General features: G+C 40.3%; 2 protein-coding genes across 2 annotated transcripts in view; one reads left to right on the plus strand and one right to left on the minus strand.

The window, feature by feature from the left end:
- Positions 1-9,870, plus strand: part of LOC308063403 (inter-alpha-trypsin inhibitor heavy chain H4-like) — a 23,129-nt gene extending 13,259 nt beyond the window's left edge. Inside the window, exons 11-22 of the mRNA XM_080386332.1 lie at positions 452-634; positions 1,200-1,339; positions 1,972-2,126; positions 2,628-2,660; positions 4,183-4,215; positions 4,849-4,902; positions 5,212-5,250; positions 5,726-5,839; positions 6,487-6,661; positions 8,151-8,305; positions 9,145-9,247; positions 9,758-9,870. Coding sequence (XP_080242458.1) covers positions 452-634; positions 1,200-1,339; positions 1,972-2,126; positions 2,628-2,660; positions 4,183-4,215; positions 4,849-4,902; positions 5,212-5,250; positions 5,726-5,839; positions 6,487-6,661; positions 8,151-8,305; positions 9,145-9,247; positions 9,758-9,833 — 1,260 coding nt within the window. The 3' untranslated portion in view covers positions 9,834-9,870. The remainder of the gene's footprint in view (positions 1-451; positions 635-1,199; positions 1,340-1,971; positions 2,127-2,627; positions 2,661-4,182; positions 4,216-4,848; positions 4,903-5,211; positions 5,251-5,725; positions 5,840-6,486; positions 6,662-8,150; positions 8,306-9,144; positions 9,248-9,757) is intronic.
- The window catches only part of LOC308063402 (inter-alpha-trypsin inhibitor heavy chain H3-like), a 26,980-nt gene continuing 9,293 nt past the window's right edge, over positions 9,841-27,527 (minus strand). The window contains exons 8-20 of the mRNA XM_080386331.1: positions 27,015-27,131; positions 26,084-26,252; positions 25,642-25,767; positions 25,241-25,422; positions 24,110-24,295; positions 22,988-23,127; positions 22,444-22,598; positions 18,889-18,939; positions 18,142-18,255; positions 17,350-17,554; positions 16,021-16,193; positions 14,262-14,373; positions 9,841-14,160 (exon numbers count right to left, since the gene is read on the minus strand). Of these exons, the coding sequence (XP_080242457.1) occupies positions 14,031-14,160; positions 14,262-14,373; positions 16,021-16,193; positions 17,350-17,554; positions 18,142-18,255; positions 18,889-18,939; positions 22,444-22,598; positions 22,988-23,127; positions 24,110-24,295; positions 25,241-25,422; positions 25,642-25,767; positions 26,084-26,252; positions 27,015-27,131 (1,860 nt within the window). The 3' untranslated portion in view covers positions 9,841-14,030. The remainder of the gene's footprint in view (positions 14,161-14,261; positions 14,374-16,020; positions 16,194-17,349; positions 17,555-18,141; positions 18,256-18,888; positions 18,940-22,443; positions 22,599-22,987; positions 23,128-24,109; positions 24,296-25,240; positions 25,423-25,641; positions 25,768-26,083; positions 26,253-27,014; positions 27,132-27,527) is intronic.

Here is a 27,527-nt window from a genome sequence, read left to right on the forward strand (position 1 = left end):
CTGATGAGGCGTTAGAACTTTCGGCACATTCTCTTTTTTGGGAAGCCCCTTCTACCTGGTTTGGTTGGCTGTGCAGAGACTGTTTGCTGAACACTAGCCCAGAAAGAGAAAGATTAATCCTCAGGATCAATAAAACTTAAAAAATCCACTGTGGAAAGTGGCTGAAGTAAAACACCCAGCTGGGTGGGATGGTGATAATGGGGATGCTGCTTGGGTACTTAAATTACCATGGGAGATACAGTTTATATGGCATCACCAGCCTGGCTGGACAAGGTGAGCTGAACTTTGGGAAGAAAGGAATTTATTTTTTTTCTAGATATGCAGCAGTCTTAGACTGCTGAAGAAGAAGCTTTGCTACCTTATTTTTAAGGGGGGTTTAGACATTCAACATACTGCTTTGCATAATTTTGCAGTCATTTGTGAACACTCTCTCTTCTCTGCTTCTCTTTAGGGCTTTTATCAAGAGGTGGCTACCCCAATATTAATGAAAATTGAAATGCAGTATCCAGAAAATGCTGTTGAGAGATTAACTAAGAACAATTTTGAGCTGTTTTTTGAAGGATCGGAAATTGTAGTGTCTGGGAAAATTAGCAAGGAGCTTGATCTTTTGCCAGTAGAAATTAAAGCTCAGTCAGTAAGTGTTTAGTTTACTGTGAAAAACGTATCTCCCTTCTGTCTTTTATGGTGCAATAGGAGACTTCAGGAAGTCTTTTGTGTACAATATGTTCTCTATATTTGGGCATTCAGCTGTTTTCCCATTTCAGGAAAATATTTGAGAATTCAAACAATTTTCCCCTCCTGAATTTGCTACAAATGAAAAACCTTAAAGTATATCCACAAACAAGCAAACATCAGTTTTAATCCTTCTAAAACCATACTGTTTCGGCCCTTCAAGCATTTTTAGGGAACTGGTTTGTATTTTTATAATGAAGAAAGAAATCTGAATTATTCATCTCAAAAATGTTGAAATTTAACAATTTAATTACCTCCTTTTTTCAACATTGTTTTGAGTCCAGAAATATATATCCAAAACACATGTTACTTGGGCTGTTGGGAGTTGCATTTTCCAGTGGGAAAAGACAAAACTGAAGGACAAAAAGGGCACTTTGGTACTGAAAGATGTTCTTTTAAGCCTAATAATATGACTACAAAAGAAGTCTGGAACTGCTTTTTTGATGGTCAGTTTTCTCCCACTTCAGCATGTTGGTGGCTTGACTCTTAAAGAAGAAGCAAACGTCAGAGAGAAGGAGCAAGTATTTCAAAATCAAAGTTACATCTTTGGAAATTTCATAGAGAGACTGTGGGCTTACTTAACCATTCAGCAGCTTCTGGAAAAATCGTAAGCTATTTTAATGTTTTGTATTACAAAGTATTAACTACTTAAAATTCAGATTCTTAATTCACGAATGATACATCAGAAAACAAAAAGAAACAGAAATATTTCTGCAGATAGTATTAAAAACATAGTATACTGGCAGAAGACTTCATTACTGTATGAGGAACATGGGGTGCTTTTCAGTTTATGATGGTGCTGTATCATTAAATGTGTATATATTTATGTATATACATACATGAAAACATAATATAATATATTCTTCATGACATTACTATGAAATAGATTTTAACCGCATGGCTTGTGTTGAGCTGTTGTTACACATCCAAAAATATTGTCTGTAGATAAATGAATGGCAATAGTTAGTAAAGAGAACCATAAGTATGTCCACAAGACATTTAATAGTTGATGTACCTATTATTTTTACATATTTGAAACATACATGGGGTCCAGGGTTGCAGACAATTAAGCATCTCCATAATTTCAAGCACGAGAACAGCTGAGTTATCCCAATAAGACTACTTGCCCTTTAATAACAAAAAATATTTGTTGAGACACAGCTAATATGAAAAAGAATCTGAAGATGACCTGCTCACAGCCTCTGTATGTTATTTCTTCATCATTAACCCAGACTTTAGTGTTTCAGCACAAGAAGAGGAGCAGAAAGCCCTGGAGGCACGAGCCTTAGAGCTGTCCCTGCAGTACAGCTTCGTCACACCCCTCACGTCCATGGTGGTCACCAAACCCACTGGCCAGCAGCAGATGGAGCTGGCAAACAAACCCACCGAAGCTGGTAAATGGGGGCATCGAATCACCCTCCTGAAACGTGCTGTTCCTGGGGGCTCCAGTATAGGCTCATCTTATAGCAATGTGCCACGGCAGGGAGCCACGCCGGAGGCAGGAGGTCAGGGATTAGCTTCCTTCCAAAATAAACCACACAGGCCTTTTTTAAACGGTGAAGCGGGCCCTACTACTGAAATGGAAAATAATTTGTTTAAGTATTAACTGAAAGTAACGTAACAGCTGTTACTCAGCATTGCTGCCACTGCAGGAATCTGCACTTTCCTCTGTAGCATTAACGTGGAAAAATGAACGCGGGGGAGGAAAGCACACCATCGCTAGGAGTCTGGCATGTGCTCTGTCTGCCAATCCTCTAACACAAAAAAAGCTCATCACCCAAAGCCCAACACACACTTTTTTTTTTTTTTTTTTTGGGGGGGGTCTGGTTTGCACAAGGGTAAAGTCATTTAGTGTTGACTGCATGATACTGATCTGTCCCTCTTCTCTGTGTTAGATAATGAGAAGCCCAGCAGTTTTCCAGTAGGAGGTAAATGTTTTCTTCTTTTCCAGTAGCATATTTTCATAATAGTCTCTAATGAAAAAAAAAAAAAAAAGAAAAAGGAAAAAAACCTGAGCTCGTGATGGTTGTTCTATAGTGGGAAGTATCTGAGATTTGTTAAAGCATGTGGAGCAAACCTAAGCGATGACTGCCAAGATCCATGCAAGGTTTGGGTGGATAACACGGGCAAAGGGAGAAAATCTTCCATTCGGAAAGTCTTGAAGGCGAAAATTGTCTTTACTCATGAGGAAAAGTAGTCCTTTAGTAAACAGTAAATGTGATGTTTTCTGCTTCTTCCCACCATGTGCGAAGCATCTGTCAAAAAAGTAAGCGCGAGATACTTTGGAGTGACTTCTGAGGATGACTTAGGTATTTGGGCTTTTTTCTGTCTTTCTAGAAATAATACATCTGTTTGAATATTAATTTTAAACTTCCAGCGTTATGAATCTGATAATCTCAGCTATGATAACACATTATAATGGCAATGCTTCTGTAGCGAAGAGCCCTGGGTTTGCTCTAGTTCTTTCACGGAAATGCGCTGAGGGAATTCTAATGCTGTTCTCTGAGGGTTGCCTGTTTCAGTGTGGCGCTGGGGACTCCCATAGCAGAAGCCTCCCTGAGCAGAAGCAGGGCCCAGCAGCTGTCCTGTCCTGCTCCAGGGGCACGCAGGGCTTGGCACTGCCCCCCCCTCAAAGCTCCCTCTGGCTGCAAGAGGAGAAGAATATGAGGCCACCCCAGCGGCACAACCTGTTTGCGTAGCAGGCGCCAAGCCCTACATCAGTGATGGGCAGGCAGGCATGGCTGCTGAAGGGCATAGGGATGTTCCTACTGGATCTGGCACTGGTGCCCAGCAGAGCATCACTGAGCAGTGTTGCTCTCCATCGTGACAGATCAGCACAGCCAGAGCAGCTGGGGAGGAGAAGGGGCAAACAGGGTGCTGGGCTACTGGGACCACCAAGGGAGGCTTTGATCTTCTTTTTCGGGTGTTGCAGTTTCTCACATTGAGCTCATCTGATTTGTAACTGCCAGTAGCAGCTCTGGTCTGGGGCTGCAGCGCTCCGGAGGGACCATGCTGCCAGCCTGCGCTGGTGCTGCAGCTCCGCGTGGAGCCGGCCCCTTTGCAGAGCCTCGTGCTGGGTGCTGGGTGTCCCCTCTCACCACAAGCACCTGCCTTCGCACTGGGACGGGCAACTCGGCTGCACCCACCGCCGCTCGCCCCTCCGTGCCCCCAGGTGCCAGGCGGGCGAGCCCCCCGGTGTCCAGCAGGCAATCGGATCCCTCTTCGTGAATCCCTTCCTCACCAGGTTCTCAGCAGTTTTTGTCCATTTCCACCCTCTGGCTGGCAACGCTTCCCAGGGGTCACTGCTTGAGTTCTGTGGGCACCGTTACTGCAGGTAGTTCGCTTCGGGAGCTGCAGCTGGAGAATTACAGATTTGCTGTGCGAAACGCTCCCGTAAGATATGTAAAGCAATCGTGAATAAAATACAGATACTCTCTTGTCTTTCTCCAGATGCTTACAGGCTGAGGAGTGGATCACCTCCTGGTAAGCGCTCTTCCTTTGGTTTTGTTCAGGATAACTTTATAAAGTTTGTTTCATATGTAGGTTCATAACAACGTTACTTTAATAAATACATTTTGATTGTGAATGCCCACTCATACACAATTTAGTTTTTATTATATGTACTTCAGTCCACAGATATTTTATAATGAGCTATAAACTTTTGAAAACAACCTTGGTCCCTTTTCAGAAATAAAAAATAATTACACCTCCTGAAATGAAGTGTGACACCTCCTGAAACTAAATTTGAAAGATCTGGAAAAGCATGTATGAGTTAAGCTGCAGGAAATGGGTGTAAAAAATATTAATTGACCAGTCCTGGGGTTGGCTGTGTGAAGACAATGTGGGGCACAGCCTCCTGCAAGGAGGGAACCCCAGGATGCTGCAGAGGGAACCCCAGGATGCTGCAGGGACAGAGCTGGGCAGCGCTGGGAGCTCCCACAGCACAAAGCAAGAGGCTGGGGGCTGCCTGCACGGGGTCCGCACACGTGCACGCGTGGCTGCATCCAAAAACGTCACCGAGCAATGCGTGGGAGGGATTCCCTTGCAAAAGGTGGGAAGGGAGATGCAAGGCATGACAACAAACCAGTGGAACATCGGAAAAACCTTTTCTTTCAGGTCGATGGCGCGCTGAGCCCCAGTCCGGCAGCAACAAGAAGCTGTTGTCAGTAGGTAGTTACTCACAGTCGTGTTAAGAGGAGCTGGGGTGGGTGTGCTGGGTCTGGGGAAAACACAGCTCTACACCCTCACACAGCTTGGGCTGAGCATGCCCCAGCAGCACAGCCGATCCCAACTGGAACAGGCACTGGGCGTTGTGCTTTTTTTCCCCGTTGGGATGTCCTGTTTTAAGCAAAGCTCTCTGTAGAAGTCAGGGAAGAGCTCTGCTAAAAAGGCTTCTGTCACAGCATTCTTCCAGGTTAGCTAGCCAACTTAGAGCAAAATGTTTCATTAAACTCTTCTTACTAATTTTAAGTATTTCAGTTGCCAGGGTAAGAGACAAATTGAGAGCACAACCTCTTGGTAAGTAATACCTATACTAGTCCTATTTTAATCATCAATATAACTGCAATATATAATTTTTCATATAATTTTTTTTCTGACTGCATCAAGTCTATGAAAACCCTTTACCTCTTCTTGCAAACCCTGGCTGGTTCTTTCCACCTAAGTGGAAAATATCCTTATATCCCATGAGAAAGCCTCAAGGATATAACCACCAACAGAAATGCAGTACAGCAGAACGTCAGCCTCACCTTTTTTAAGGGCTCATTGTCCTTTAATAAACTCTAAGTTTAAAAATCTGCCATTTCATTCATATTGAGATGCTGTGTCTGGGTGTGCTTTTCAATAATGATTACTGTGAGGATTTTAATAATTTTATTCTGTAAAAGCTGTAAGTAATATTTTAGGTATAAATCGATAAATTTTGCTGTGCCTGTCCAAAGGGTACAAGCTAGATTTTCCCTTGTGTGCTAATATTGTTCTTCTGCCTTTTCAGCCAACGAATATCCACAGCTTCTCTTGCAATTACCCAAACAAAATGAAATAATCTGTTTAAATACTGATGGAAAAGCACAGCCTCCTGTCCACCTGCTGTCAGACCCGGAGCAAGGTGAGTGAGCCAGATTGCCCCTGGTACCACGGGCAAGGAGAGCCACTGTGGTCTAGGAGAGCAGCTGGTGTCTTTGGGAATAACCCCCCTCTCGTGAAGGGCTGTCACACTGCTGCCTGGCAGTCACCGGAGAGGCTGTGGTTAATTTTTCCTATTAGCCAATATTAACTTTCACTGTTGCAACAGCTGAGGGCACTTCTCGCAGGTCTGGTTGTGGGTCACCTCCTTCTCCTCCTGTCACATCTGTGGTCTTTAGGGTTTTCCCCTGCCCAGCCCTGGGGGCTTCTGAGGACATGGAGACCCTAAGCCCCACAGTCCCTACATGCTAATGAAAGACGAACGCTCTTAACGTGCTGCGGTTTGTCTGTGGTCCTCGGAGGAGCTGTGGCCCCCAGGCGCCAGTTGCCAGCTCTCTGGTCATGGAGCAGAGCCACCCCTGTGAGAGGAGGTGGTAACATGGGGGGAAACGGACTCTGGTGACCCCACCACAGCCCTGGGGCGTCGAGCTGAAATCCGGCGTACTGTGCCTCCCCAAACTAGATCTAAGACTGAAGCTGTTTCAGCAACAAAGCTGGAGCAGTTTTATTGAGATCACTTGTACCTTAAAAGCACAGTCGCTTGACAAACTTGTGCTGATGTTGTTAAAGGCCTCACGGTGACAGGGAAACTTGGAGACAGAGTGAATCACTTTGTGCAGTTTGCAATTAGCTATGTGAATCCCCCCACACAAATCCATGTCTCCACGGATGAGATCGTCCTAAGCCACAATAACGGGAGCACTCGGCTGCCATGGACGGAGTCAGCCACCTCCATCATCCAGGGGTAAGAAACATCACCCTGTTCTTTCCCAAACTTGAAAATGCATCAGATCTTTTTTCATCCAGGCCTCCGTTTTCACGTTTGCTCAAGCAAACGCTTCCAAATGCCCTTACCCAGTGCATAACTCGGCGTTAGCCAAAGCAGGGAACCTTCCCAATGTCCCATTTCTAGTACAGAGAACAAAAAAGGTTTGATTTTAATTCTCCATTCCTTTTGATTTAAAGAAGCAAAACAACAGCCTGCCTTTCTGCTTCAGCGTCAGAGGCAGAACATTTATCTTCCGAAGAAAAGGACCCGCCGCAGCCCCTGCGCCAGCGCCGTGCCGGCTGCCACCCAGGCTCTGTGTGCCTCCAGCCGCCGGGCGGGTACCGCCAAGTGATGGCTTTGACATTTACTGTCTCTTTTATACATCACTGGGCTCCACACAGGCTGAAGTTTTCTTCCTCCTCAGTTTTAGCAATAACTCACATCTGGGCAGCTGACTTTTTTTTTTTATTGGGAGGCATAAAGCATTTGAATAGCTGCCTGTAACTAAGTGCCCGCTGTTGGAGAAAGGGTACTTGAAACGTAGACTTTGTTTGTCAGACTAATTAGAGCAGGATCCTTCCCCACCACAAGAAAGAGCTAAGTGCTGCCAGCTCCACCAGCTTTTTTGCATTGTAGGGATAAAGCTCCGGGGGAACCTGCTGTTGGTCTGGGGCAGCCAGGACATACTGCACTCCCTCCCTTCCAGGCAGTTCTAGGCAATAACAGAAGTCCTAAAACAACTGCTTTCAATTATTTTTGTAATCCAAACGGAATGAAGAACATGCTGGATTTATGCCCTTCCATAATTTGTCGTCTGCCAAGCAGAGTGATTCCCCTGCTTCAAGCAGCTGAGCCCTCGCAGCCGCAGCGCTCTGCACGCCAGCGCGTGCCGGCGTGTTTTTGTCGCACCAGACCCGCAAGGGACAAGAATGACGGAGGATGCTGGTGTTCCGCAGGCCAGCCTGGGGTCAGCATCAAATTAACGGGTTAGAAGAAAGGCAGGGTCTGAAAAAACCTATGCTTTTGATGATGAAAAAACCTATGTATATTCTAAATTTGCAAAATATCTAAGAAAAAATTATTTCACTTGTCCATAAAGTAGATTGAATTATGTTATCTAGTCTCCCTTTTTACTCCTCAAAATGATGAAAAGGTATTCTTTTTTTTTCCATCCAAGCATTTCTTGTCATTATAGATAATGAGGTGTTTTCACCAGCAAACAGTTCTCCTCTGTTGGTGTATTTGTATGTGACCTGGTAAGAAAAAGACCTGTTGGGCAGCAGACAGAAAAGATACGTTACTTAATATTTTCTAGCTTAAAAATCACCACCCATAGATCATGAAAAATGCAGGAAAGGGACAAAAAGTTAAAATTAAATTATTTTAATTAGTTAATGTCAGCTAGTTAAATGCATATTCTTTCTTCATATTCTTCTTGGAAATAATGTTATAATTTACTTCCTAGGCTGCGAGTCTCAGTCGAGAAGGAAAGGAGCGTTACAGCATCGTTGTCTGATGCGGTCACAGTAAAAATTTCCTTAGTAAAGTTTCCAGATGATTTCCTTGGGCTGTATTTCTTGAACACCGACTGCTTTTCTGACCAAGTCAGCGGAGTGCTGGGTATGTATCTTTACCAATGTATGTAGCAAAGACAATATTGTAACTAAGGTCCTGAAAGAAGAATATAGTAGGGGGGGGTTCAGCCACATCGTAAGCCCTTATTCAGATTTTACTTACTTCGGTCCTGACAAGCTCATGAAAAGCATGAAAAGGAATGCTGTAATTCGGGGGTTCAAGAGAAACTTTACATTTAATTTATTCTTTTCAGATATCTAACATCACCCTTTACTGCACCCCTCTGCGAGGAGGGGAGCTCTCACCCAGGAAACATAACATAATGCTTTCTGCTCACTGCTGGTACCACCCTAAAGAGACTAGTATGGCTTTAGAAAACATTACAATAAAGCTAAAATAATAGTTGGGCTCAACCTCAGCAGTGCTGTAGAATGGCATAATTTATGCAGCAAATTCATTTGATGTCAAATAATGGACTATAAATAATGGACATAAAATTGTGAACCGTCAGGGTTAGAAAATGAAAGCCAGCTGGTTCTGAACCTCTCAACTCCCAAAACCCTGATGGGACTGAAGTTGAAGTTGTTTCAAAAACTTTGCAGAGAAAAAAAAAAAAAAAAAAAAAGAAAAAGAAAAAAGAAAAAGAAGTAGTGAAACCCCATCAGAGCAAGGCTGAGTCTCTCTGTGGAGGGATGCTAGGGATAACAGGAGAAACACAGGAATATTCTGAACTTATAAGGGAGCTTCCAAATGTGGTCTGTTTGTTTGTTTGTTTTCTGAGGCAGACAGCGGCTTTCCTGGTGTTATAGCTGCCATTACAGTTAAATGAACACCAATACTCAGATATTTTGTATTTTTAAATTATTTCTCTGTGTGTTGCTTAGGTCAGTTTTATTCAAAAGTGCGATTTGAGAACAATTCCAACATCAATCAGCGAGCGGACGAAAGACTCCTAAGTGTGTCTGGATCTGAGCACAAAGTTACCAGGTAACAGATCTGGGATGAGCGACGGACATGTTTTGAGATGCATTTTGTCAGCAAACAGCGCAGATCAAAACAAAATGAAACTAAAGTGAATGTTTTCCTGTAAGAATACGCCCTGCATTTGTTGCTTGTTCAGTGATGCTACAGGGCTCGAGGTTCCTATTTCATAGGGAGGGGAAAATCATTCCCTGGGGCTATGGTTTGTGTGAAAAATGCCTGATAAAGTAAGGTTCTGCTGCACGTTTACGTGGAGGGTGTTTCTTCGGTTGGATTTACCATGAGAAAATTTTTTTTTTACATTTCGGTTGCTTGTAGCAAGTTCCCGGGACGTGGAAGGAATGTTGTAAGCGCACGGCTTCTGCTTGCTGTCCCCAAAGACCCCCCACCACTGCCCCCAGCCCCGGCACATGCAGGCCCTCGGACTCCTTGTACCATCTGCAGGCCAGAGGTTGATGCTGGGCCTGCCTTCTGATTATTTTATCACAAATTTCTCTTGGTTTGCTTTTGTTTCAGGCAATACAAGAAAGATTACAGGCTTGAGTCAGCCAGTGATCCTGTTCCCTGCTGGTCGATAGATCTAACTCCCTAGAAAAGAGTATTCTGGAACCGAAAACTATGCAAATGATGCGCTTCCAAATGTTTTTGATACTTTGGCTCATCAAGAAAACCACACAGTTAAAGCCTTACCTGTTACTATATACAAATACCACAAATATTTTACCTTGAAATAATTATATTCAAGATGAGTACATGCTTGCTTGTTTGTTATTTTAAAATGGTTTATAATACTCAATGTGGTTATGTCATTGAAGATTTATATGAATGAACTGAATAAAATTGATAATATCAGCTCACAGCTTGATATGGACACACAGACCTAGGTTTCCAAATGAAAATAAGTCATGGCATCACCCAGTCCAACAAATGTGTCACACAAGCAGGAATAGATTTCTAAAATTTACACTCTTTATTCGTGTGTATATATATATATATATATATATATATATATATGATGGTGGTTTTGAATGGTGTTACAAATGATGGTGTTCTTGAACTACCTCTTTTGTAAAAGGAGTATGAAGTTTAAAGGAGTATTAGTTTACCATTTTTCTCATTTTTTTTATTTTACGGAGAAAAACCCCTCAGCCTTGCCGCATTAAGGTTCTTTTAGAGATTGATCCGCAACAGTGGTCAAAGCTGATGAAATCAGCAATAGGACCATGCGTGGGGAGGACAAGGCACACACCGTCCCATTCAGTGCTGCAAAGTTCCCAAGGCTCTGCTTTAAATCCATCCACAGAACAGACCTCTGGCTTGTTGCCAAAGCCAGCATTTCAACCCTGAAATTTCGCAGCTTTTTTTGGTGCCGTTTCATACAAGATTTTGCAGACATTGGAAGCCGTTTTACATATAACAAACGACTCAAAACAGCCTGTGGTGCACAGGGGTAACAGTTCAGAGGAGACATACGCACAGAAGCTTCTGCCCATGGAATGCAAGTTGTAGTTTTAGTCTTCAGGTTTTTTTCATAAATTTTAATTCCAAAATGATTTTGTGTTTCAGAATTTCCTATGTTACCTTTGACCTATAAATATGCCGGCACTACAGAAGGTTAAACAAAAATTGCTTTCTATCCGCCAATAACATATAACTGGAAAAAACTTATTTTTTTAAAGCAATGGACTAAAAGAGAAGCAATTTTTTGCCAAAGTCAGTAAGATAAAACAAACTATGTAACTAGAAGCCCGGTTTTTGAAAGAGTTGTGTAGACGTGTTGCCAAGGCATGTTTTCGTGAATTGCTTGTACCCTTGAGATGCAGGTGTCGCTGGACAGATCACATGGCAAACAATGTGGAATTTGGAAACTGGAAACACTGGATCACTTCCTTCACCACATCGTAAACAGGCTTACCAATTTGAAAGGCAGGAGATTATTTCCATTATAAATTAACTTGGTGTTAGAATTACATGCTATTGATGCCGGGTTTTACCAGCAGACTTACTGCAAATTAAAAATTCCCTGCTCTCAGTTTTAGGATGTCTACGTGTTCCCTCCTCCACCTGCCCGCTAACTGCAGGCACAGCAAACAGTGTGGAAGTCAGGGAGCAGTGAGGCATGGCCAGAGGGCATATTTCACTCAGTCCCCACTGCTTTAAGTGAGGCTCAGGTGTGTGCAGACCATTTTTGCGAGCTGCTCTTCTAACCCACCCACTAAAACCTGCAATGCCTGCCGTTCCCTATCGCCCCGGCAGCCCGCTGCCCTGCTAACCCGCATCTCCCTTGCTGCAAAGAGGCAGATCCCATGAAGAGGCAGATCCTGCTAACCTCGATGGATTGGAAGCAAAACGGCTCTCAGCCTTCCTCACAGCAACTTTTTACGCAGTTGGTGGGTTTTCCCCCTTTTTTTATAACAGCTCTGCAAAGCTGTTCCTATCCTCCAAACGTGCATCCGCACTGCGGCCAGCCCCGCTGATGGGGCCTCTCGGGTCTCAGCGGTACCCACAGGGGTGTCTCTTCCACAGCAGCCCTGTGTCACTGGTGTGCCTGGCTACTGCGATGCCCAGCTCCTCTCTGCAGTGCTTCTTTCCCTCTACACGTGCGCTTCCCCTTCCATGTGTTGCATTCCACCCTTTTTTCACTTGGATTGGATCTTAATTTGTGGTCGAGTCACTCACCTGCAGTCCTTTCCAAGCCCTGAAGCCAGTTCTGATGGGCTTCTGATTTCCTACGCTCCTTTCTCTTGCTCAAGAAGCTGAAGGCAGACACAGTAATGAATATTTTGCGTTCTATAATTTCTAATTCCAGTGCAGAATACACAGTATATTTCACACTCTTCTCTTTTAACCAATATTGTAGGAGTAAAACTTTTATCTAACTGTAAGCATCCATCTGCTACTTCTCACTTATTGTTACCTTGAGCTACATTTGCAGTTATCTCCCAGGCTGCAGGGACCTTGGAAGAACTACATACTAAAAAGGAGATTTTTCTGTCTCCTCCGGTGTAAGTGGGAGTTTCTCAGGCTGCCCCAGAAGCCACACAAAAGGATGCCAGAGCCCCCGAGGTCAACTTCTGGCTGACAATTCAGTCGCAGCCAACAAGACTCCTGCCAGCTCCAGAGATTTGTCTCACCCCCTAAATTAAACAGGAAAGCTCTGGCTGAGGCTGCGCTCAGTGTTGCCTCGTGCCTAAACTTTGCTAGCCGGGTAGGTCGAGGTCCGCGTCCGCTGCTCTGGGGTTCTGTGTTAATGGAGCAAGCGAGTGCAGGAGCAGCCCGGCTGGGCAGCCCCACAGCTCCTATCTCAGCATCCAAAATGGATCATTGCGTTATTTTATCGTACTCCAACTAATTCATTATGTTAGAATAAAACTTCAGAACCATGTAAACTTAACCTTACTAGCTTCAATTTTCTAGTCTTCTCTCACTCCTGCCTGTTTCTCTCCCTACCTTCCCATTTTTCAGTTTCTACCTTCTATAGAAACTGGTTTTTCATCATTTGTGTCTGAATTTAGCAGGCAGAGATATCTAGCCACTGTGACAACCCCCCTACCCACAAGAATGGATTGTTTTTCTTCTTTTTCTAAAAAACTTCTGCTTTGGTTCCAGGAGGCTTGTCTCTCCCATAAATTTAACAGTAAGTATATTTTTCCTCTGTTTTTTTCTTCCCTGGTTTTTCTGTTGGATTTTTGTTCACCTCTACTTTTGTTCTTCCAATTTAATCCATCGCATCTGATGTCATCTCTGTTTTTCCCACTACAGTTCTCTTCCCTCATGTGTGCCTGCATTCTAGTTTCCCACAAGCTGACTTTCTCTCCTTGCCTTACCATACTATGGACATTTTCTACTTTGCCATGTAAGACTATGATTGCCTTGCTACAGCTGATTTAATTGAAAAACAGCTGAAAGAAAGAAAGAAACCTACTTATTTTTTGCTTTAGAACTAATAGCTTAAACTTTGCAAAATTAAGATATAAATAACTGGGATACTGCTTGCCCTGAAACATGTACATAAATTCTGTTATGGGAACAGAGGGAGGAGTGTTACTGGAAGATTTTGCTGGCATTCCAGTAAAGGGTATTACAGGAAAAAGATACTGTCCAAAAGACAGCTACTCTTATTTAAATCCGAGTGCTGTTTGGAACTGTGATATTTCATTGATTTATAAAGATCTGGGCATTCAAAAGTTAAGTTCAAATTAAAATACTAAAGTACGGAAGCCCTGGATGCTAACAGCCGTCTCGCATGATGGCATTGCACCGGCCCTCAGCACCACGCAGTCACGTGCTCAGATGGTTTTAAGGACTACTGAATTGTCCCAGAATATGCACTGGTCTGTCAGCTGTCCTCGTGTTGGATTTCGTCCTGGGCTTTGTGAAACCAAATGAAAACATTGACAGCTGTTGGAATAACGGAACAAGGCATTAAGTACTAATGTTTTTATTTAAATTGCTCCTGACACTCAATTCTTGATTTAAAATTGGTTAGAACATTTCTGTTACATTTTACAAAGTAGAATTTTAAGTCACAGTTTTAAAACTAGTAGATTAATTCAGTAAAATGAGGATATTTTGGGGGATAAGTGTTATCTGTCCACAAGGAGAATAGCTGTTTAGCCCTTAAGATTAGATCGAATATGCAGCAAAACTCTCTGTGAGAACTCGTCTTATCTTGGCATTGCCAAACATGGTAAGTTTATGTAATGTTAATAGTTCTTAAACACGAAAAATACTATTCTTTCAGAAAAATACTCTGTATGCCCATGAATTTGGAGGAAGTTGTAGCTGTTTAAAACAGACTGGAAACAATATAGTCTGTATGAACACCATCTATCAGCCCAGCTCCATTGTTATGAACAAACCAGCAAGGAATATCAATGCCGTGCTTAGGATCTGTTCTGTAATCCTTCTGCCAGCCCCTGAAAGGGAAAACACAGTCATGGGAGTATCAAAGCAGAAACTGTACTTCGACAATGTAATCTTTCACAAGTCTTTGCTAAAGACTTGATTAGTTTTCTACCTTGTTACTGTCAGTTCATTATTTTTAACAATCATTGTAGCATCTGGTTTCTTGGGATCAGACCCAGGATGAAGTTCAAGTATAGTGAAGTCAATGCGGTGGAAAAACTGTCCTAAAAATAGAAGCCAAAATTACCATTTCAGGCATGTTGCACACATTAAAACAGAAGCAAACCAAACAGAAACCCAGGAATTTCCACATTCCCATGTTGGTTTTGCACATCCCTTCAGGGTTTTGAATGGATAAGCAAACACCAAGTTTCATGCAAGGTTGAACATATGCCTATGGTATTATTTTCTTTTTATAAACCATATGCATATCATCTGGATCTAAGTTCCGACTTCTGAGCACACAGTAAAATTAGCCTTTTCTAAATATCCTTCAAGATATCCTCACCTTGTGCCTTGTCTATTCAGTTGTATTTATCACATACTCTCCACGTCTTTAGCCTTTTTTTATCAAATAATGCATGTGTTGATCTCTGAAATTTTTGGATGTGATTACGCTCAGAACAAGGCTGACATCTAAGGAATTTTTGTACTCCTGCCAGGATTAGCTTTTGCACACTTTTGCCCTATCCGGGCTGGTGCAGGATGCTGCTGGTGCTTTGAGCACTCTAATGAGCATGGGGTTTAGATTACTTAGCAAAGTAACGAGGCAAAGTCAAAGATAATGAAAATAGTGATGAGATGTGTAAGCTGGTGAACTGTAACATGGTATACCCACGTCATGTGGGCTTTTGCAATTTTCTTGCTACTTAAGAGTCCATACCATAGCAGAGCAACTTCTGTGTGGACAAGTCCTTTAGCCTGAGGAGACCAGAGCAGGAAAGCATAAGTAAGGAAAGCATAAGTAAGGAAAGCATAAGTAACTTTCTGTCCCTAATCTGCTCTTTTTCTGTTTTGTTACAGCATTTCCCATGACTCATGGATCTAACATACTAGCACTGATACCTTGACTTGCTCTCCTCAGGCCTCGAAGTGCATAGCAAGACTGAGAAGAGTAAGTTCACAGCAATTCATATTTCTCCACAGTGAGTAAACTGATAGACCCAAAGTGAATGTTTGCTGCCCTTACCTGATTTTCTAAGTCAAAACGGGAAGGCTAGGGAAAATGGCTGCTACCTCTGCCTTTTCCCACAGAGAATGCACACCACCAAACCCACTACACTGGCAGAAAAAAAGGATTCAATGGGGTCAAAATTTTGATCTCTGAGTTACCAACTTCACCTTCTAGAATAAAGAATGTTAGTTAACATGGGGAAAATCTTAGATGATAGAAGCCATTCTGTCATTTTAATATATGCTAGTAAATCAAGCTGTAATTTAAAAACTTCTTTTCTTACAAGGATGCAGCAATTGTTTGGCAAATTTTGATCAAGCAAACACATGTATTTTCTGAGTACTTAGAAAAAAGGTGGTGAGATGAAAGGAGAGATCAAACCATCCAAGAGACGGGAGGAATAGTGTAGCAAGAAAAAAAATATAAATCTGTAGGTGGGATTGAGCAAGATAAAGAGCTTTAAAAATGCCGGTGAGGACAATCTAGTGATTTCAGCAGCAGCAGAGGAATTTATGAAAAGCTAATGTATAAAGTCTGAGCCCATAATATTTTGTCAGAAATCTTAATACAGCTGATCAATATCATCTCAGTTTCCTCCATTACCTCGGTTCAGAAAGGCTAAGTACAAGATTGTGTCTAAATAATTATGTAGCCTCATAAAGAAAGACAAGCATGAAAACACTGAATGAAATTATACCTAATAATCCATGGGTCTGTTCAGACAGTTTATCACTTTCCAATACATACAGTCCTAGGAAATCTTGATGGAGAGGATGTTTCTTCCATACTTGGTGCAAAACAATAACAAATGAGACACCGCTGCCCATTGAAAGCACCAGATTTTTTTCTCTATTAATTGTCAAAGTTAAACTGAGGAAAAAAGAAAAACTTGACTTAGGGCATTGTGCTTCCCAGAGTTTACAGCAATGAGAAACAACTTCAGAAGAAACATGTCCAACAAACAAATATGGCTTTATAAATTGCTCCATGTTTTTTTAAAATAGAGGGTTTGCTGCCTAGTTTGGTCTGTGTGAATCTGTGTGTGTACACAAACAGTCCAAGACTCACACTAAATTACACTGTAAAAGGCTATGCAGCCTTCCAACATTTCAGCAAGATATTTCTACCAACACTCATCCTATAACTGTGCATTTCATCACAGATTAGTGATATGTAGTTACAGCACCTCATGCTCAATAATAAAAGTGTTATTGATAAAAACATCACTTCCTTGCCCAGATGTGACCTGACACCTTTTCCCTTTGTTTTTCACAAAAGACAATTCCTGAACTGTCTAGGTTAGTGCTAGGCTAAAGATTTGCTTCTGATTGTGTTAGTGATGTGACCAATTTGGCTATCATAATAAAAAAATAAGCATGCTGTATGAATAAGAGTTTTGCTCTGGTGCTCTTTCTGTTGCAGTGCCATGCTTTGAAAAGTTAGTAATTCTGTTCCAGGTACACAATGAAAATGTAAATGATAATGATGAGGAGTTGCTGCCCATTCCTTTTCTAAACTTTTTTTTTGCACAGGTATAAACGATTCTGTGATAGATACATCTCATGAAAAACATACCTGCTGACAGGGCAAAATGTACCTGTTCTAGAAATACTACAATTTCCATTTCTTAAAAAGGAGATATTTTACAGCACATTATTATGTCTGTGAAAGATTACACACTATGTCTAAAGTTACTCTTTAAGTATTTGCAAGACAGTGTTGCATTAAGCACACAATACCACATCTAGCTTTACCTTAGTCATAGTAATAGAAAATCAGGGAAAAATTCTTTACTTATTTATTCCAAGCAGAGGAATTTATGATTAACCATTCAGCAGTTACACAACAAAGCAGAGAGCAGAATCCAGCGGGACTTGAATTGGTTTCTTTTGCATTTTTCAGGCATTTTTCACATTATTTTCTTTTGTATATTCAGACAGCAAATCTTTTAAGTATGTTATTGATCAACAGTAACGAAAGCGTAGAAAGTAATACAGGAGCCTGATAATCTTTCTATGAGCCTTACCCGTCTTGTTGCACGGTGACTGAGTCAAGCCAGGTAAAACCTGTTTTTTCATTGCCATTCTTAATTGTGATCTTCTCAGGAGTTACTATCAGTAGTAAATGCAGGTACTTATTTGCAATGCCAATTTTCCCAAAGTATGTGTTTTGGATCTTTGTATCATTATTTGCTCTCTTATCACCAATGAGTTCTCCATTGACTGTGATGCCTAATATAAATAGGAAACATCAAGTATTGTTTTTAGATAGGACCTGATCAACTGGTGTCAATGAGTGTCATGGAAATTTTATCAACAACTCAAGGAAACAAATATGAGTTGAAAAATAGATCAAAATTACTTGTGCCTATTTGTGCCAATTTAGAGTAAAGCTCTGGGTGCTTTTCTGTGGATTTCCACAAGACAAAATCACTTTATTGAAAAAAGTTTAGTATTACCTAGAGCCCAAAGAGTCTGTGATGGCACAAATAGCCTGTGTGACAACAGTCTCTCTTTACCAGCTATTCTATGAAATGGCAACCTAAGGATTGTTTTATTGCTTGTACTACTACTCACTGAGACAAATGATGTCACCCAACTCTTACAGTGGTTTTAAATCAAAATTTAAAAGTTCACTTTGCTCCAAGAAGTGAAAACACAGTCCATGGTAATGGTATCCTATCACAGCTACAGGAACTCTTATCAACTTTGCTGGGGAAAAAGCTTACACAGTATAAAAGAGAGAAACAGCCTTTAAACATAAGACATTTTGTTATAAGTATCCTGTTTTACTGCCTTTAAAAGACCTAAAAACTCACCTGTAACTGGATCACTTATTAAATTTAACACAGTACCCGGGTTTTCATTGATATTGAAACAAATGGCGTCATCTTTTTGTGGCACTGGTACAATGAAGTGTGGATCTCCATCAACTGTAAAGGTAAATCACTGGTATTTGTATAGTGATACACAGGTTCAAAGTTCCACATGAACATTTAACACTGTGGCAATGGAACTGCTGATGCTGGGGATCAGCAGGAACTGGTCCCTGCACAAGCTCTATGCCCAGCTTAGTCCAGCCCATACTCCAAAGGAGTGGTGGGGTCCCAAGGAAGCTGCTACCACCTCCCCAAAGTGAACCGTATCCTTTCCCCCCCCCCTCATCTTTCCCAGGTACATGACATATATCCTGGGTCTCTTCACCATTGCAAAATGTGGCACATGGCTTGTAGGTTCAAGATGGCCACCTCTATGTGCTTGTCCCTCAGGACCATGACAGTATTGCTGAGGGCAGAAAGTTCATCTGAATAGAGAACAGGCAGTTATCAACACAAAGCCTAGCAGCGGGAGGGAGGACTAAGAAAACGACTATATATAAGCTCAGTGACTTGACCTTTAAAAGACATTTAAATATATTTAAAGTAAATTAAAATACTAGCACACTGGAGATGAAAAATGACTGCTTTTGTAGAAAGAAATTATCTAAAAGACTCTTAATAGTGCAAAGTAGTCTTAAAAACCCTCTTCTGCTCTCCTTCTAAGCAGATGCTACTCAAACTACTCACCACTAGTATACCATGTGGGGTGTGCTGTATATAGGTAAGATGGTTGTGAAACTGCAGAAAGTAAAGAAAAAATATATTACAAAAGCTCACATCACAATGGAATATTTACACACTACCTGCACAGCTCATGTAAGATACTAGGAAGTTGGTGTGCTAGGTAAATTGCTAATTCCTTCCTAGTTTTTAAAGCATATAGTCCATGGAATGTCAGTTTGTGCCCTTTTTGAATCAAGCAAAGCTTCAGGATAGAGACAGATACCCCTCGTAGTCTAAATTGCTTTGAGGGTTTCCACAAGGCCCAAGTCATGTATCTGTAGGACGCAAATGTCTCAGACTTAAGGATTGAGCTGTCTATCAGCAAGGAAATACAGCATCATCCATTGAAAACTTTTGAAGTTTTGACATTTGTTTTTTTCCAAAACGAACTTAAGTCTTTTCAATTAAGACTTGAAAAAACTAGACAGAGAGACACTGAGACTAATCTGCAGAGCAAAAGCTGAAATCTAACTCTCCCATTCCCAAGACTGCCCAACCAGCAATCTGAAGGGTCAGTTGCTGTCTCTCTCTCGACTAAAACCATTTCTTTTTGTATAAGTAACCGAAAATATTCATTTAGCCAGAGATGCTGACATCATAGTCCCTTGCTTTACGTAATTCCAAAGGAGATTCCAAAGTCAAGTCCATCCTCTGTTCTTGGGAAACAGCTTTTAGGAAAAATGGTCCTTTGATGAACTGGCATTTACTGCTTAAAAGCTGTTTAGCTGACACTTTGTCATCTAGTATTGTTCAACCTTTAAGAGTGGTTTTAGCAGCGAGCACTATTTTAGCAGTGAGCAGAATCTGATAATCTTTGTTAAAATACAGTTGTAAACACAGAAAAGGCAATTTTTCCCTTTCTGGTAACTTCATTTGTCTGAATCAACTTCCTTTGACAGATGATGCTTCATTCAGAAATTGTCATTAAACTAATTACTTACCTGGCATAATATGTGTGGCAGCTTGCGCTGTGAATGAAACAAAATGTTATTTTAGAGGTTAGACAGACTAAAAAACAAGCTCTCCCACTTCCCTCCTTCCACCAAAACCTTGTAATTATGTATAAATTTCTAAATATTTTAAAAAGAAAAACTTAGCCAAAAGTTTTTATTTATATATATGTTGCATTTAATACTGCAACAAAGCAAATGTGATGAACAGGCAGAAAGCACACCCTACTTTTCAACAAAACTGTTACTTCTCCAAAGGCATGTTGTTTGGTCTGTAAGGGGTTGGGACAACCTGCTCTTCTCTGATTCCATTATGCCATCTTGTTCTAAACTACTGCTGGGAAGTCAGTGAGATTTACCACCTGCTTCCACAGTTTTCTAGTCTTCTTCTCTTTCTACGTCTGAAGCTATGGAGTGGTGTCTGAAGACAAGGGCTTTGTGCTGAAGAAGGAGCAATCACAGCATCACTGAAGATGTCTCTGGATGCAAGACTGCTGCTTACAAGTAACTGGGAGCCAGCAGCCCTGAAAGCAACTCCTTTGTACTGGGCCTGAATTTTGTGATGGTGGAACGCTGCAATTATCAGATTAGGAGGAACCACACTGAAAATGGTACTAACAAACTTTTCCAGCTTGAGGGATTCACCAAGAATTTTATGAAAATATTGTGTTCTAGATCAAGTAAGCGATTCAGGAAATCCATCTCTAACAGTCAAAAATAGTAAGTAAATTTGATAAGAAATGTACATACCTTCAGCTGTTACATGGGCAGGTAAGAAGTAAAGGGAAGAAAAAAGAGAAATTTACAGTTTCAGTTGTATAATTAGACATGAAGGATCTTGACCCTGTGTAAAACATACTCTAATAAAAAAAAAATAGTGAAAACAGTTTAACAATTGAACCAGGTATCTTCAGTATTTTACAGTTCCATTTCTTCCCAATGATACACTTCAATATTTGCAGATCAAACAGAAACACACAAAATAAAAAGCTGTTATGTGGGGCAGCAAAACTGCAATTAATTATGCATACGGCAAGAGCACTATTAGTAATTGTTTTATTGTTATCCATTTCCACATTACAAAATATTCCTTACTCGTTTTACTCTTTTACAGTTTTCAAGACATTTGCATCATTCTATTAATACTGACCGGATGGTTCAGTAATCCTATTTGTGAACCTAGGCTCTAGCACGTGTAAAAATTACTTTTGTTTCTTAAACAGCAGCACTTTTTTGAGTATTTTCTCCTATTGCTGCTCTATACTCTCTATATACAAAGAGGATTTACTTGGAAAGAGTTTGAGAAAAGGGCCTTTGTACTACAAGTACCTGGAAATGGAAAACAAAAGAGCTGAAGATCACACTGAGTGGATGCCGCTTCTGTCAGATGTTTGGCTAAGTTTTTCCATCTTAAGGAGTCAAGCTGTAAACTTTAAAGTTGTTATGTTGTATTGTGACTTGAATGTTAAATGAAACACGACATGTTTTTATGTCAGTATCCCATTATGATTGTTATGAAAAATAATGCAAAAATTTTATCAGAAGAATGACTGTAGAATTAGTTAGAATTGAAGGGCATTTAGCAATAACTGGTTTCAGGACTTAGCGCCGTTGAAAGGAAAACCCACTAACCTCCAGTAAGCATTTCTGTTATGCTAAAAGGCCTTAAGTTACTATGCCAAATTCAGACAAGAAAGTTTTTCATCTAGAAGCCAGCAGAGAGCCCACACAGAGCCTGGGAGGAACTTTTAGGGGCACTAAGCAAATATTGGGGGAAAAAATAATGGATGTGAACAGAAGCAATTGAGAAGCCTAACAAGAGGTTGGTCTGACCTGTTGAATAAGAGAGAAATGATGATTGCCCAAACAACACACACAGATGAGGGCAGGGTTGCTTTGGGCTGCACTGAGCAGACAGCATTTGGTTTACTCTGCTAAAGAGGAATAATTTTGTTTCACACAGATCAAACAAAGAGGCTGAACTGTACATAAGCGCAGTGTTTTGCTGAGCAAGGAGTTAATAATTAGCCAAAGTATCAGAGCTGAGAACAAATTGTGCACTTTCAAGATAATTGCACTTCTCTCTGCAATATATATGAATACTGTGTTTTACAGATACAGTCTCCATCTTTTCACCACCTGATACATCCTGCACAAGGAAGATCTCATGCACGTTTTTCCCTTTCATGTAGAAATTACTACATCTACCCCTAAACTGAAATATGTAGAAAATGATGTGAACCAAATTGAACATAGCTGGATTATTAGATTAGAAATGGGTTTTGATTTTCAGGGGGGTTTATGTAACAGTTCATATAATTAGCTTAAGATACACTTATTTTGAATTTATAGTATTTTGTCTGTATGACTTAGTAATGAAGAATGGTTTGATGGAAATGAGCTTTACAAAGAAAAGTAATTTTGCATAAACTATACACATGCAAGGTTTGGAAGGTAGATTTTTCAGATACATGTTTAAACCTGTACCCACGTGAAAGCCTTTCTTTAGGGGAACATGAAAGGAACACCTGGTTTCTCAAATATAGACATTTTCACAATTTTACTTTACCTTCAGTGGGCTTATCAGCAATCCCATCTTGATTGTCATAGTCTTCTGGCTTTGTTACCACCATGGATGTCAGTGGTGTTACAAACTTGTATTTTAGTGAGAGATCCAGGGCTTCAGCTGTAAGATTCTCCTTTTCTTCTCCTGTAGCTGCAATACTGAATAGAGACTCTAGCATCAATGATTGCTAAATTACTCGCTGAACTCTGGATTAGGTATTTTTCTTTAAAGTGAAGTTGTTTCTCTGCAGCTAACATCCGTAAGGGATAATATTTGTTGCGGTCTAAGAGCACATCTGGTTCCACTGGCTATTCAAGAAAAAGGCAAAACTGTCCTTAATATTTGTAGTAACTTAAAATTGTTTAATTTGCACCTTGGGCCAGGAATACTGTGATCAGGGAGGAGAATAAGTTGGGGGATTTTCCTTACTGTTTTTTATGCTTTCCCATTGGCACCTCAGCATGATGTGAATTTCGGCTTCACATCTGAGAAGTTGCACCAGTCAGATGGCTTAACAGTTTCATAGCTAAGATGTTATTCTAATTACCGTTTTTCCAGGAGTTGTTCAAGGGTGAGATAAGCCCAGAGCCTTTCAATGTATTCTCCAAATATGTATTCTTGTTCCTGGAAAGCTTTAGCTGTTTGCTCGGCATCTTGGTGTGTAGTATATGACAGGGCATCATTAGCCTGTTAGGAATAAGGAAACTTTTCTGTATCATAAGCAGCCAGGGACTTCAGAACCTCCCAAAATCAAGACCTTCACATCTGAAAATCTTATTAAATTGAAAAACAGTCCTGCACAGCACTTGCCCCTTGCCCAGGAAATTGTCAGTGTTGCATCAGGATCTTTGTTCCATTGCTTCTGTGAAGGTTAGTAGTGTAGCTATAGGACGTAATGAGGTTTCCAAATTCACGTGGCATTTTTGTGCATTAGAATTTGGCTACTCAGGATTTAAAGAACTTTGATTATGACGCCACTTTCATACAGGAACATATGGCTAACTTACTAATAATACATTATTAGTATTTGAAATATACCTAATTCTATATAATATATTTAATACACCACAGTGCATGGGACATATATGCAGTTCACAGTATTTATGATAACACACTCTATAATATGCTTGTGTTGTGTTTCTTGAATATCGGGGCAAATACTTTTACAGAATCCAGCTCTGGAGAGGTATTTAGGTCACTTGGTTTGTATTAGAAGTAAACTTCTATTTTAAGAGAAAGGCATTTCAAACAATCAGCTGGCTTATCCATCAGTTTTCTTCACCCAACGAAGACTATTGTATGTGAACACTGAACGTTTTGCTCCTGAAAGAACCAAGTAGGGTATTTAGAGAATAAACTAATAAAAACCAAACCAAAACAAAAGCCAAACAAAAAAACCCCAAACAAACAAACAAAAAATCTGTTAGCAAAGCTAATCCAGGCACACTGCACAAAGTTGTCCCAGACTGACCCTAGTACACCTGACTGAGTTAGGCAAGTAATCTGCAGTTTTAAAAGCAATTACTTTAGTGTGTTTAGTTTCTGACTTACACAGTAATGCATCCTGCCACTGAGGTAAAGAAATTCCAGTACATATTTTAAGTATTGCCAGGTTTGAACATTCAGGCATTTTGCATATCTTACTGAAGTTAAAGAAATCCATACTTACGCCTTCACCTCTCACATCTACAGCCAAATAGTTTTGGTTGTTGTCTATAAAACGTCCAGCCACCACAATCTCAGACCCATCATAGAAATGCTTAAAACTGTTTTTAGTTAGGTCTGATATTTCATTTTCTGGGTAGTTTAACTCCACATCTGTGAGCATGGGATTTGACACCTCATCATAAAACCCCTACAGGAGTAAAAAAAAAAAAAAAACAAAAACAAAAAAACATTTAGCTATCATTGTTTCTTTAATTAATAAGTAGATCTGTACCCAGAATCACCCTGCTATTTCAGCAATGAAAACTAGAAGTGTATTTTAGAAGAAATATTTAAATATTTAGTTAAATCTCAGAGTATAAGGCCTAAAAAATCTAAAATAATGGAAATGAGAAAGGACATTCAGTCTCATTAAGAAAGAGGAAAAATATCTGAGAACAGCATGCTGTGGATGATGAGTTCTATCAATGTTAATCAAGAGGGATCCCAAGCTTCCCCCTATTTGATAGAAGTAAGTTTCTAGATCCATTCCCTACAGAGACTGAAATGACAAAAGGAGACTAGGTATTTGATTTTGGCAGAGCTTGCAATGAAATCTGGTATCTAAATTCTGTGGTGAATTTTTCAAATGGCTGCTATTGGAATGTGAGAAGTAACAAAGGTCAACTCTGCACTGCATATACACCTCCTCATGCCTTACACAACTATAAAATGCTTCCATGGTATGGTAAGATACACCTGCTTGCAGTAAGTTCCTATAAAACAAAATATCTAGAGTCTTTATGCTCTGTCATCCTTCATTTGATGTGACATTAACTACATGATCTGTGAGGTATGGGAGATATGATGACTGCAGCAATTGTGCTGCACGTGGAAGTGTCCTCCAGAACCATGATTTGTGTCACACTATGCCAAGTTTTGAACCCTCTTCCATAGCCACAGCATCTCCCTTTTACTGTCCTCCTACTTTCTGCTTATATAAGGGAAAGGGAAAATTAAATACAACTAATATTCTGATTACAGAAGACTTTTAATTATCTCAGTAACAGATTACATTTTGATTAGTTCAAAATAAGAACATTGGTATAGTTATCCAAATTTATCTCTCATCTAATTTAGGTGGTGATTGCTGTACCTGGAGCTGTAAGGCTGCATCAGAGTCAGGATAAATCCGACGAGCCAATCCTTTATTCTCCAGCGCCATCTTCTCCAAGAAGTTGTAGTCAACACCATAGCCAAAACCAAGATTGTATAAGGTATATTTTCCCTCAATGGCTTTTTTAACATGTGCCTGAATGTCCTGTGTATTTGATATGCCTGCATCAAACCAGAAAAAGTTTGGTTTTTCTTCATAGATAAAATTATCATATAGTCTGTTTGAATTTCTTAGGAGGCATTATCAAAAACTTGGTTTAGTAGTATTATGCTGGTATAGTAGCATTTAAATCATTCAAACATCCGTAAGTCAAAGATGGAGGCCAATTTGCATTTTTTGTTAGTTAACTCACTCTATTATTCCATCCAAGAGAAACTTACCTACGTTTGGTTGGCCATCTGTTAACATGATAATTATAGAAGCGCTTCTCTTGGGCACAAGCTTTCCTTCATGAGCATCATTCAGCATATCAATTCCCCTCATTATACCACCATATAAATTTGTCACTGCAAGGTAGACATAGAAATCTGGTTTCAGCACAGACAGTCGAAATACAGGCCCATTTTTCACTGGAATCTGATGAGATCTCATTGCAGTATGAAAATGAAATATTTGGGTTTGCAAGCAGGAGGATATTTAGACAGAAAAATACCTGGACTTTGGAAACATAAGGAAAAATAGCCGTCGCGTTCTGATAAATTTCAACTGTAGGATTGTCTCACCAGTAATTAAAAAAAAAAAAGCTGTAGCATTGTCTTCACAGACTGAATTGACAAATTAACTTACAAAACAACTTATTGTCAAGTCCAGTAAAGTACTTACTGCCTTCAGTGTCAATGCTCCGAACAAACTTCCTTGCTTCATCCAAATTCTCAGGAGTGGCTTTGATTAATGTTTCTTTCCAGGTGTGTACATCACTACCAAACAGTATGAAATTGAAGAAGTCATCTTCTTTAATGTCATCTAAGATTTTTAGGAGTGCTTCTCTTGTCTATAAGACAAAGAGATTTAAATGTATGGTTCAATATTTAATGAAATTGGCACTTGCAGATTTTACATGACTAATGTCTCAGCATTTGGATATTTTCAACTTTTATACAGTATGTCCTGCAAAAATTCTGAGCTTGTTTTGTCCTTGCCAGTCTGCGTCTATTTCAGAGTCACTCTAGTGAAGTCAGCCAGTTGCAATTACATCTGGTAAATCTTTTTAGCTGAAAGAAAACTCAGGTCTTGCATCATGGATCATTGCTTACACTGAGGTAAGATGGCATGGCAAATTGAAAGCGATGGGAAATGGGTACAGGTTGGCAGAAAGGTTCATATGCAAACAAGCATGGATATCTTGATGCAGCACCAAAACCTGAAATCTCTGCAAACGAGGAGTCCTGTCTACAAAAAGAACTGCTGCTTCCCAGAAGAGATAGAATGAATAACATAGATAATGCATATAATACTGTATACACATTTTAATTTTGGAGCTGTTCAGTACTTGTGATGGAACTCTCTGGAAATGTTGATATTGAGACTTTTGAACTAATAATATTTATGAGTAAGTAAACATAGCCTAAATGTATAGAATTCTGTTCTACACTAACACTTCAAACTAGTACTTATGGTGCTGAGCACTAGAAAGGTCACAGCATAAAACCACTTGGTGTAGCTCAGGCAGCGTGTATGCACTATAAGCCATCCCGTCCCTTCCATCACAACAGAGGCTCTTTTATTGGGACTGTATAGTAATGTAAGAACTTACCTGTTGTATTTCTCTTCCAGACATTGAGCCACTAATATCTATTATAAAAATAACATTCTTGGGCAACTTTGGAAGATTTGTCGGTGCAAAGAAGTGTACAAAGTAGCCATTGACAATCTGAAAAATAAAATGTAAAGGAAAAAAAATAAAATTTTGCATATTATAAAGATAAAATGGATAAAGAAGAAATTACTTTTATTTAGTTTCTAGCCCCTGAATGGAAAACAAGGTTTTAATGGCCCTGACTAGCCTCACCTCTGTCCATGGGCCCAGGAGCTTCATTTAAGCATGAGCTTGGGCCTTTAGTCCCTGCCTGAGCTACGCTGTAAGAATACCTGCCTCCAGCTGTGTCACAGCCATACCTGTTCTTGTCCATGGACTCCACTGAGTTAGATTCCGACCTGCAGACTGACTTTTCACCTTGACCTTGGGCTGCCTCATCACCACAGAGTTGCCTAATGGCTTGGACTCTCAGTTGAATTTGACTGCCAGCTCTGGGTCTGTGTGCTCAGG

The sequence above is a fragment of the Falco punctatus genome (assembly GCF_963210335.1).
Source record: "Falco punctatus genome assembly, chromosome: 4".
In the NCBI taxonomy this organism is placed as follows: Eukaryota; Metazoa; Chordata; class Aves; order Falconiformes; family Falconidae; genus Falco; species Falco punctatus.